This window comes from Triticum aestivum, chromosome 3D, assembly GCF_018294505.1.
Source record: "Triticum aestivum cultivar Chinese Spring chromosome 3D, IWGSC CS RefSeq v2.1, whole genome shotgun sequence".
In the NCBI taxonomy this organism is placed as follows: domain Eukaryota; kingdom Viridiplantae; phylum Streptophyta; class Magnoliopsida; order Poales; family Poaceae; genus Triticum; species Triticum aestivum.
The window spans coordinates 538742366-538753885 of NC_057802.1; the positions used below are offsets into that span (position 1 = coordinate 538742366).

Below are 11520 nucleotides of genomic sequence, written 5' to 3' on the forward strand. Positions count from 1 at the left end.
CCAAGCAAGAAAAATAGAAAATACATGTAGAGCCAACATAACACATGAATCAGCAAAGTTGTGTTCGTGTATGATTAATACAGTAACAAAGTAAAGGACAAATGAAGATATCATACCTCGATGCATTTACTAATGGATGATTGGATGTAAGTGTGAAGTTGTACCTTATGCACTTGAGGAAGGAAGCAATATATGGGGGAGACGGCATCCCCCCCCCCCCCCCCCCCCCCCCCCCGGCTCCATTTCATAGAAATGAAACCAAAGGCATTTTCTATTTTGATATCCCGAAGTCCGAAGACTGAAACCTTATTCATGTCACACAGATTTATCCTCAGTATGTATAAGATATAAATACCACCTCCATAGCACAAATATATCTTTTATTAAGCTGATTCAGCTTATCATTTACAGGGGCAAACACAAGGGACAGCAACATAGGTACAATATACAAAGCCTCTACTTGCACTGTGGTCTTCATCCACTTCCGTTCACAGACAGAAATTAAACTGCTATTTCATCCTTCAAACAATTCATCAATTTTGGTTTTCCACTCCAAGTGAAATTCCCTCACATTTTGTTCTGCAGACTGTCTCTGACTTGCCAAATGTCCACGGTAGACTCGAGTAACAAACTTCAGGATCCTTTTGCGAAGCTCATCTCGAAGAGCTGGACTGGGTACCTTCCAGCACATCTGCTCATTGCAAGCTTCATTGAGAGACAAGACAAAACTCTGCAAGGGAGTCAAAGGCGGAGCTTTGTACCAGAAATTGAAGTTTATCCTTGCCTTTTTCCTGGGAAGCGCGTTTTTTGCAACCCTCAAGGTGGATGCAAATGGTCCCCATGATGCAAATAGGTAACTATTTATGTACCACTTGATGGAGGGTCGGCGTTTCTCAAACCTGGCTTTTACAGTCAGATGAACATCTGATTGCTCGACTTCTTGAAGTATGAAATGTATGTTGTTCATCAAGAATATGTACTGGAGTCCTTTACAAGAAAATTGCCTGGATTGTCTATCAATTACAGATTCCAGATCAGTGATGAGCCCAGATACAAGACGACTTGTCAAGCTCATTCCCTCAACTTTCAGTAGACCATCAGTGTGATCATGACCTACAATCATATCAAGCGAACCTTTATGCTTCACTAGGAGCCTGATGTATCTCATGAGGTACACAGATATCGGCAGGATACCTCCATCATGCACTACTTTCGGTGAGTTGTAAGTCTGAATCAAGCCTTTAAGTTCTGTAACTATTCCCCTTGCAGAGTCCTTCAGTTCTCCATGAACCACCTCAACATCCCCAGCGATAGATTCTGTACAGAAGACTTCCCTGAGAGTGGGGGTAGCATCCATGAGTGCAGTGTACATGTTCAATACACAGAATAGCTTCTCAGGCGACTTCCTGACCCCATGGTCAGATACAATTGAAGCAACAGTCAACAGACGCCTAATAGGTTCTTTTGCTGCTTCTGAAAGTTCATGATGTGTAAATCCATTGCATGCGCGATGATTTTGCTTGAGAAGTTGCATCTGCAGTGTCTTGAGAACACTGACAATATACTCCAACACCGCAGGCCAGCTCTTGATGTATTTCCAATGTGCCTCCCCTAAATCTTGGGGATCTACTCCAATGAGTGAGTCAAAGCCACCAATTAACTGGCACCCACTGAAGATGTCACAGTATTTGATGTTGAATGCCTGGTACAAGTCCCTTGAGTGCTCAGCTAAAATTTGCTGGTTTACTAGCTCCCTGAAAGTGTGAAATGACTTGAGACCAATTATAGCGTTGAACCTACAATCATTGTATATATAGGTTGAATTCATCACTAGGGAAGGGTCATCAAGATGCTCCATGTCAAAGGTGTCGGCGGTGCTTCGAGAGTTGAAGAAAGAAGAGGATTTCGTGGTGTTACTATTACTGCCTGAGAAGTGGCAACCTACCAAAGAAGGCATGCCAATTTTTCTGTCTGTGTGCTGATGCCTGTAAATAAACAAGAGTGTAAGGAAAATGCTGATGAACAGATCACAGAAGCTAGCAAGATTGTCATGTCAGGGTAACAATAAATTTTATGTTTTATTAGGGAACTGTAATAAAATTGTTTACTCTGGCAGAAAAAAAGTACAGTCAATCATGTTCCCTTACAACCGAGAAAAGGGGATATGCTGGAAAAAAATGCCACGTGATAAAACAATGGACTTCAAATGAATGCTCGTGTCTCCTTTTATATCAAAAAAAGAACTCTACCATTTTGTGATTGATTACTGGAACTGCACTTAATTTTTTTCTATTAATAGGCAGAATATATGCCGGCAAGGGAAATTTATAAAAGCTTGAAGTGGTACCAAAAGGGAAGGAGGTAAATTTGTTTTGTCGATTGTCATAGATGCCTAACAGTTCAACTGTGTTCTAACCTCCCACCAAGCAGTATCATCTACCACGGTGTTTTGACCTGGCTTGGTCTTCTGCATTGCACGTCAGGCCTTCACCAAAATGAGCAGGAGGGGCTTCGACACGACGACTATTTTGGTGCCTTGGTTCATCTGGAAGGACTGTAACAACAGGGTTTTCAACAATGAGCCCATGTTGGTAGAGCAGCTCATCGACAGAGACAAGGATGAATACAAGCTCTGGTACATGGTGGGAGCAAAGGGTCTGTTGCGAGTTTTGGCTTAGCCTTGTACAGTTTTTATTTTATTTCAGTACAGTTTCTGTTTCTTTAGTCGTATCGTTCCTTTGAGTGCTTGGCCATTCTTGGTTGTTCCGATTCGTTTACTATCTTAATGCATTGACATGCAGTTCCTCTTCATGGTCTAAAATATAAACCCCAAAAGAACATGCAAGGTTGATTAAGGATTTGTTCAGTACCTGCTGGCAACGAGAATTCCCTCATGAAGATACAGAATATTGCACAAACAGTCGGCTTGTTTTTCCAAAGCATCTGCTGTCTTGCTCTTCCAGCCATGTTTTCTACATCAAAACCCAGAGATCACATGAAATACATTAGAAACTTGGTGCGATATTTAATACTGTAAGTAGTAATATACCTTCTTTTAACACCCATAACGAGTGTGGTAACCTTCTGGTCTTTGACTACCTCCCCAAGTCCAACGACCACATCATCTTTGTCAATTATGAGTATATCTGCTTGGACCTAAAAGAAATGCACAATATCAGTGCCCTACTCTTTCCTTAAAAAAATGAATTGTGTACAAAAGAACACAGCCACGGACTAATCATTTCAGTTTCAGCATTCACCTTATACATTTGCAAGCACTCCTTTAAGTTCTTCTCAATCACGTTTTTCTCACTTATCCTGTGCGCACGAACATGATCTTCTGTCAACTTGCTTGCTGCCACTGAAGCTCCCAATACGGCTGAAACAAACAGCTACAAAATGTTAAAGAGGTGAAAAATATCTGTAAATTTTCTCCAAGCAGCATGACTACTTGTGATTCATTAGAATCAAGGAGTTACATAACATCGGACAAACTAGAAGCAGACAAAAAGAGAATTCTTACTTGGGGTAGTTGGCCTGTGGATGTGGACAAGAACTAACAACATCTGTGGTGGGATGAAGTGCAAAGCCCATCGGAGAGTAAGCCAACACTGCTTAGCATCATCCCCCACTGCCAGGTGTACCTTCTCACTTGCAGGTCGAGGTACAGTTGCCAGATCCATGAGCTCAGATGTCCTTTATTTCCTTTAGTGCATTAATTAACAGCATTCATGCACATGTTAGCTCCACCTGTACTTAGCCTCCCCCAAATGATCATTCTGTGGTTTATTGTGTGCACAGATGCGCAATGCCTTCTGTTGATGGTAGATTATTGTTTTAAAGATGCAGTTAAATTTCTCTTAGGTCACTAGGAAACAAAGAATAACTCCAAACCACAATGGCTTATCTGGACAGCATATTCCCATTTGAAGGAATGATTCTATGAAGGAGTGTAGGGCAAGTTTCTGTCAGCTTCAAGGAAATTTCCGAATCTGAATGGGACAATAAGGAGAGGTAAAACCAAAGTTCTGATGCTCAACGCATCATATCTGTCTAGTTCTGTACGTCGGGTACAATGATCATCCTTGTTAACACAGACAGAACGGCGTATTCACAAACACTTTTTTAGTTACTACTACTACTAGCTCCATTCCAAAATGGATGATGCTTTAGGTGTGCAGTCAAACTTCTCTATCTTTGAAAAGTAATAATTAGTAACACAATTTTAGTTGGTTATGTTTAGGTTTGCCGTGCATAGGTTTCATAATTTTCCCGACTCCTTTACACACCGTATTCATATAAAGTAAAAGTGGCCATGAAAAAAACAAAATGGCATCTAGTTTGGAATAGAAAGGATACAACTAAGTACAAGTTTGATTTACATGGCAACAAGATACCCCTAATTCTTTCCCACGAAACAAAAAGATACCCTTAATTCTTTCCCTGTGATTCGCCTAATTCAGTCCCCAATTGAGTTCAATCACACCTTATGATCCTGACTCCTGAAATGGACAAATATTTTGGCGAAGGATGCGCACATTACAAAAACGTCTCAAGTCAAGTAAAGAATGGCAACTCCTACAATATGGCACACGATAATGAGGAAACAAGGATTTCTGTACAACTTGTAGTATGCCAGCAATTTATGTAGAGCACACACATTATTTCAAATTCAAACATTTATATGAATGGTATTCAGGTTTATTATAGGAAACAACTATACAAGTAAGAGGGAGCACTAATCCATTTATCCTGTCGATATGACAGCCTATTACATTGCAGTAACTAGTTAGTATCTCACAAAACCTGTGGTATGCTCTCTCTTCAAAGTTGAAAACACTTGCTCAAAGAGTCACACATCTTCACCTTTCTCGGATTATACCTTCACCTTTCTCGGATTATACCTTCCGAGAGTCACACATCTTCGAGATTAACTCAAATGCCAAAGCAAAGCAACTTCATGGGGAAGTGAAGTGACAGATGAAGACTCCATATGCGGGCAGGCAATGCATTCAAATTAGGTTTTTAAACTATGACCACAAGAGCTTCTACTCTATAAGTTCCAGCGAATTTAGCTTGTGGTAACATAAGTAGGCCATGCCCTCAAATGATCGACCGTATTTGCATTGGCCAGTAGCTAGTGGTTGCTTCCTCACAAAGCTTTGGAGTCCCCAAGAATCTCATCAAGAAATTTCAGTCCTATTTGTAGATATGCTTTCAGGTGTATGTAGAGTGCTAACTTCATGTATGAAATCCAGATATTTGCTCCATAACCTCACACAAACAATCGGCAGAAGCCTAGCAGAGGTGAACAGAAGATGAACTATGAGGAACACGTCCAGAATCCAAATCCTAAAAAATAAAGAATGATGATGGGGATAAACCATGAACAGAGGTATGAAATACTTAAGTACCCCCTCCGTCCCAAAATAAGTGTCTCAACATTAGTACAAAGTTGTACTAAAGTTAAGACACTTATTTTGGGACGGAGGGAGTAACATTTAAGCAATTTTACCATATGGAACAAAAAAATGGCAATTCAAATTTCTCCCTCAATGCAACTATTATCATACTATTCTGCTACCAATATGACGGAAGCTAGAGATGGATGTAGTTGAATGAAAAATGGGACCAAGAGGGCCTTCTGTAGAAGCAACGACTTTTTCTTAGTTTTTGACCATCAAACTAACACTGCAGCTATCAAAGACCAAAGACAGGGAGAAACAGGGGCATACTCTGCTTGGTGCTGCCTAGCTTTTATTGAAGGCACGACACTGCAATGTCAAAAGTTACTAGTGCCTAGTCATGGCATAGCACAAAGACAAGGTTCATCTTGTTATAGCCTGAGTCCACCAGTTCAGTAATTTCATCAGCTACTTGCAGTAAATATATACTAATCTGTTGCAAGACAATAAATCCTCGCGGAGGAAAAATATTCCCACAACCTAGTGGACCCTAATTACAAGCAAACTAAGCCAAGACAGTAATCCTAGTCGATGACTAAATTAGTGCAAAATAAAAGAATAGAATAACGAAGATGTGCACTAGGCAGTAAGGGTTCGAAGTAAACATAGGTTGATACGCTAGTGTGTGGAACACTGAATATATTTATTTTTTACAGTGGCCGGCACTTAAGCTGCTAACCATAAAGATATCAAGGTTTATCAGATTGATTCTCAAGGACCTCTGATTGGCTAACTCCAGCATATAGAATAACATATGTTCATGACTATACCTGACTAATTTTAAATACTAAAATCATACTCCCTCGTCCGAATTACTTGTCACAGAAATGGATAGAAATGGATGTATCTAGAACTAAAAATATGTCTAGATACATCCATTTCTGCGACAAGTAATTCGGGACAGAGGGAGTAAAACACTGCAAAACATCAAGCAATACGTCATTGTTTTGTAAGAGAACGTACCGTGCAACAACTAACACAGGCCATACAATTAGTGTACTGTGATTTGGGAGATAAAGGCAATCTTCTCCCACTCTGGACCTTGCCTCTCAAGTAACCCTTTAGTCAACCTTGAGTCGCACCCAGCCAAATGAAGAAATTCCAAGGATGACGGGATACTGCTCGGTAATGACTGAAACCCTGGGCAGTGTGATATACTCAGTTTATTAAGAGATATCATTCTCTCCATCTCAGAAGGTAATGACTCTGCTGTGACCATTGGACACCTCTCAATGATCAAACTTTTCAGGAAAATGGAGCTTTCCAAGGTAGCCACGGAGGAAAGGTTCTGGCAATTCTCAAAGCACAAGTGTTGAAGTGTTGTCAAATACCTTGAACCAACTGGCAAGTCAAATGACATGATATTCTTGCAGTCAATTATCTCTAAGGAAGCGAGAACAGTTAAGTGTTGCAAACACAAATTAAGCCTCGCATCATCCATGTCGCACTGCCATAACCGTAGTTTTCTTAGTGATGTTAGTAACTTAAATTTTTCGGCAGCCACTGATCCCCAACAACTCCTAATGTTTAGAACCTCGGTAGCTTCAAGGTGTTGCTGATGTAATAAGAACCCTTCACTCAGAATACTTGCGGAAGAAATTTCCAACATGAATTTGCTTGATCTAGATGAACAATGAGGGGACAACTTGAGATGTGAAACTTTACTTCGTTCTACCGTCACTCTTTTTATTGTATAAGGAAGCAAGGGCACTTCATCCAACTTTGGACAGTTTGAAATCTTCAACTTTTGCAGGGAAGGGAAAAATGAGTGACCAGTTTCTCCTGTCCAGCGAACTAAATTCGGCATGTCATCAAATTCAAGATCCTTTAGAGATTGAAATGCCATCAAGCCACCATAGAACGAAGGGCCAATTTCAGCAACAGAATTCATTTCCTTCAGGTGCAACACCCTCAGAGATGGAAGCTGCCCCAGAGGAGGAAGCCACTTCCACCTTCTGCAATTAGCTAGATACATGCATTTCAGGTGGGACAACGTTTTCAGCTGCAACCACCTCGGCGATGATGCCCCTTTGTACCTTGCAATGTGAAGTTCTTCCAGATTAGGATGAGGTTGTAAGCAGTTCAATACTTCAGCGTCTATGTTGGGACCAAAATCTAAATTGGCAACACTCCATTCAAATTTTAAAATGTTCACGTGTTGCTTATTCGCCAATTGAGCTTCACAAGCTTCCTCTTTGCATTGAACATTTTCCAGATTCTTGATGCTAAGAAGCCCATGAAGATCCTTCATATCCTTCAACTCTTCTAAGGTTCGCCCCTTTTCCTTTTTAACATGGAACTCAACAGAACCTTGAAGGTTAACCAGACTACCAATACCTCTTATTGTTGAGATGTATTTTGACTCGATGCCAAGATATCGCAAGCTGGTCAACTGGTGCATACCCTCAGGAAATCCATCAAGCTGGCACTTCTTCGGAATATCAAAAGTCTGAAGATGCAATAATCTGCTCACAGATTCAGATATGGTCTTGATAGTATCAGGAAGTGCTATGTAGCGTAGATGAGTTAGTACGTCAATTTCTTCAGGTAACTTGGATATATCACATCCGGTAAAATCCAACGTGCGCACATTCTTTATCTCAGCGAGAAAACCATCTGGGATAGGACTCAGGGGCATCAAAGGATCTCTAAACACAATCAGTGTCCTTAATCTCTTCAGATCATATTGGTCTTTTATCTTTCCTAAACAGTTACTTGAAACTGACAAGTGTCTGATGGTTGGCAGTATGTTTCTGGACATGTCACCTTCGACCCTCCCACAATCACCATCAGAAACCATTTGTGCCAAGTCATGAATCAAGTCATGCATGAGATACAGCCTTTTGTTTCCTTGCTTGACCGTCTGAAAGAATGACCTTGACAAAAGTTGTTTGAAATACTCTTTACCACAATCCTCCATGCTTCTGCCATTTTCCATCTGAATGAAACCCTGTGATATCCACATCCTAACAAGTTTCTTAGGCTCAAACTTCCAATTCTTCGGAAATATACTGCAATATGCAAAGCAACACTGCAAGTGTGGTGGAAGATGATAATAGCTTGACAAAAGTGTGGTGACAACATCACCATGAATATCTGTCTCCAAGATACTGTTCCAATACCTTGCCCTTCGATCAACATTAAGCATCCCGCCAATAACTTTAGCTGCGAGAGGGGATCCTCTTAGCTTCAAAGCAATCTTTCTCCCAATCTCCTGCAACTGCAGATATTCACAACTCTTCTCACAACCCAATGCGTGCTTCTTGAGCAACAACCAATGCTCTTCGGTACCCAATCCAGCCAACATCATTGGGATCCTTACACCTAGCATGTCAGCCACCATCTTCATGCGTGTAGTCACAACTATTCTGCTATCTTGCTCACCATTCTTCAGAGGTGATAGTAGCTCCTTCCACTGGTCCACGTTCTCCCAAATCTTCCTCCCACTATCATCCCAAACATCATCAAGGATGAGCAAGAACCTCTTCCCTTCAACGGCAGAACGCAGCAAGCCTTGCAGAGAATCAAAATTGACTAACCCAGGATAGTCCTTCGACTCCTTCCCCTTTGTAGCCGCCTGCAGTATCTCCCTAGTAAGCTGCATTAGATTCATACAGCTCGAGACGCGCACCCACATCTGGAGATCGAAGTGAGCCTGGATGCTCACATCATTGAAGGCCATCTGCGCCAGCGTCGTCTTGCCAATGCCACCATCGCCAACAATGGCAACAACCGGGACGCCCTGGTTCCCGAGTTGAGCAGGGCCAGGGTCACTACACCCGACTAACCTTTCCATCAGTTCGGCGAGCTCGCGGCCCCGGCCAAAGAGAGTGTCGTCGACCGGGACGGCAGAGCTAAAGTTCCCGGCCGGCTCGTTACCAAGCCGCGGAGAGGCGGCCGCGTCCAGCTTGACGAGGTGCGCGATCTCAGCATAGGCCGCGGAGGCGGCGACGAGATTCTCTAGGACGGAGGGGAGCCGACTGAGGGGCTCGTCGGAGCGGAACAGGCGGCGGCAGAGGGAGAGGGAGAAGTCGAGGATGCGGCGGAGCTTATGGCGTGGGGCGGCGAGGGAGTCGGCGAGGCGGCCGTAGTGGATGTTGTCGAGGAGGTCGTCGGCGTCGTGGGCCGCGTCCCTGAGGCGGTGGAGCCAGGCGACGAGGGCGGGGTCAGAGGGGCGGCGCCGGGCGCGCTCGACGTCGGCGGCGTTCATCTGGAGGCGGAGGAGCTCGCCAGAGAGGCGCGCGAGGTCGGCGGGCGCGTCCCCGGATCCTCCCGGGAGGTATCGCGCGAGGTCTTCCGCGAAGGACCTGGCCCGGTCGCCCAGGCACTGCAGCAGCGGCGACACCAGCCACCCCGCCGCCGCGCCGGCCGCGCCGGCCGCGGTCGATGGAGCCATGTCGGGGGTCGGGGAGGCTTTGCTTGCTGTTGGTCCCGAAGATGGGAGTGGCGCGGTGGGAGGGGCGGAGGCACCGCCGCGTCCATGGTGAAGTAGGGGATCCGGGGGGAACGGCGAGGCCGCGCGGCCTTGGAAACTTCGAAAAAAATCGAAACTTGGACGAAGTTTCGCTGCTTCTCGTCTACCTTCTCGTTCGTCACGATAGGACAAGAGGTTCACATCGGGAATTTCGTTGGGCCGGTCTCGTCCGGCCAATTTACCTCTGGCCGCGCCTATGTTAGTGAACCGGGCGGCTTGTATATGTACAGAGTCCATCACTTCACTTGCGGCCCATTGTTTATCTAATAAGAACTGGCGGCCCGGTTTTGTTGTAACTTCCTGTGTGCTCCCTCCCTGTTCTGTCCGAAAATTTTGGGTCGTCCTACGCGTCTACCGGCGGATCCTTTAAAAAGATCTGCCGGTCTACGAGCCATTCGATCTGACGCAATATCCTGATCAAGTGTAATTGTCACTTTTGCAATAAAAGTCATGTTGCAAGAGCAATTTTGCAACACAGGTTTTGTTGCAGAGATATTTGTAACAAAGGTTGTGTTGCAGATTTTTTTTTCAACAGAGATCTTGTTGCAGAGTATTTTTGAGATTTTATTTTTGCAACAGAGCTCTTGTTGCATTCTTTCTTTGCAATAGATGTCTTGTTGCATAAAGGCACCGTGTTGCATTGCTTGCGGTCATGGCCTCGAGCAGGAGCTCAGTCTCGTTGGGGAAGGGAGGAGACGTATTGCGTATGCGATGATGGTGGTGGTGGAGGTGATGCAGCATGGGGCTGGAGCAGCATAGCTGGGCGACGGCGGCCAAAGCGGAGCTCCGTCGTGCGCGCTCGAGCAGCCACGGCCACACGTTGCGAGTGGACACAGGAAGACGAGAAGAGGCAACCTCGTCGACGTGCTGCCGGTGGCGAGTGGAGCAACGCATGGAGGCGTTGACTTAGCTAGGAGCTTGGGAGAGCACGAGAGGATCCAGATCCAGATCCCACAAACACATCCCTTGTTGCGATGGGGGAGATTGGGACAACGGCTCAGTTGCAAAATCTAGTCTAGGTAATACGTTGCTCTCGAGCCATCTGGTTAAAATCCGATCTGACAGCCACGGAGCCGACGGACGTAGGCGTCATTATCAGTCCGGTGATTTGAATTATTTCCCAAACTTTTTGGGAATTATTCATTTTTAACACAATACAGATACAGACACTCATACTTACGCACATACACTCACCTCTATGAACGCACGCACACCCTACCCTATGAGCACCTCCGAGAGACGGAGCCGGCACATCATCTTAAGATTGATAGTTGCCACAGACGCTTTTTGTAGTCAACGGGTAAGTCTCCTTCCACTGAAGCACATCGCCGGAAGGCCTAAAATAAATCCAGAAAAATGCATTCACCGGTGTCAAGTTTAGCACATGAACTCAAATGGACTAGGGATACCACTGTCCTTCTAAACATCCAACCACATGTTGGTTTGCATTTTGCGAATGTCTGAAACGTGCAACTATTCTTGCCGGAGTCCAAAACTTGCAACTTCAAAGCCTACATGAGGCATCAAACAAGTAGTGAATACAAACTAGAAATTTAGGACCCTCATATTTTGTAAACGTTC

At 44.2% G+C, this 11520-nt stretch overlaps 2 protein-coding genes across 4 annotated transcripts; both read right to left on the reverse strand.

Annotated features, from left to right (window-relative positions):
• Positions 1 to 353: 353 nt before the first annotated feature.
• LOC123076466 (exocyst complex component EXO70A1) lies at positions 354 to 3683 on the reverse strand. The gene is made up of 5 exons (XM_044498701.1): positions 3645 to 3683; positions 3261 to 3392; positions 3050 to 3156; positions 2871 to 2972; positions 354 to 1985 (listed from the first exon to the last, which is right to left on the reverse strand). Exons 1-5 carry the CDS (start codon positions 3681 to 3683, stop codon positions 515 to 517), a joined length of 1851 nt encoding a protein of 616 aa, XP_044354636.1. The 3' UTR covers positions 354 to 514.
• Positions 3547 to 10136, reverse strand: LOC123080313 (disease resistance protein RGA2). 3 transcript variants are annotated; one of them, XR_006438303.1, is made up of 3 exons: positions 6429 to 10136; positions 5736 to 5843; positions 3547 to 5298 (listed from the first exon to the last, which is right to left on the reverse strand). XR_006438303.1 is itself a non-coding variant. In XM_044503224.1 (2 exons), exon 1 carries the CDS (start codon positions 9859 to 9861, stop codon positions 6457 to 6459), a length of 3405 nt encoding a protein of 1134 aa, XP_044359159.1. In that variant the 5' UTR covers positions 9862 to 10136; the 3' UTR covers positions 3548 to 5352; positions 6429 to 6456. The 3 variants fall into 3 exon arrangements, 2 of the variants coding, with proteins under 2 accessions (XP_044359159.1, XP_044359158.1); XM_044503224.1 differs by lacking the exon at positions 5736 to 5843 and having other exon boundaries at positions 3548 to 5352; XM_044503223.1 differs by lacking the exon at positions 5736 to 5843 and having other exon boundaries at positions 3550 to 5298.
• Positions 10137 to 11520: the final 1384 nt, after the last annotated feature.

Bases quoted from the DNA above. Each gene is read 5' to 3' on its own strand.
- LOC123076466 (XM_044498701.1), bottom strand. From the start codon at position 3,683: ATGGATCTGGCAACTGTACCTCGACCTGCAAGTGAGAAG. The intron at 3,157-3,260 runs GTGAATGCTGAA...CATTTCTTTTAG, and splicing joins AGTGCTTGCAAATGTATAAG to GTCCAAGCAGATATACTCAT. The intron at 1,986-2,870 runs GTACTGAACAAA...GTTTATTTACAG, and splicing joins GGAATTCTCGTTGCCAGCAG to GCATCAGCACACAGACAGAA.
- LOC123080313 (XM_044503224.1), bottom strand. From the start codon at position 9,861: ATGGCTCCATCGACCGCGGCCGGCGCGGCCGGCGCGGCGGCGGGGTGG.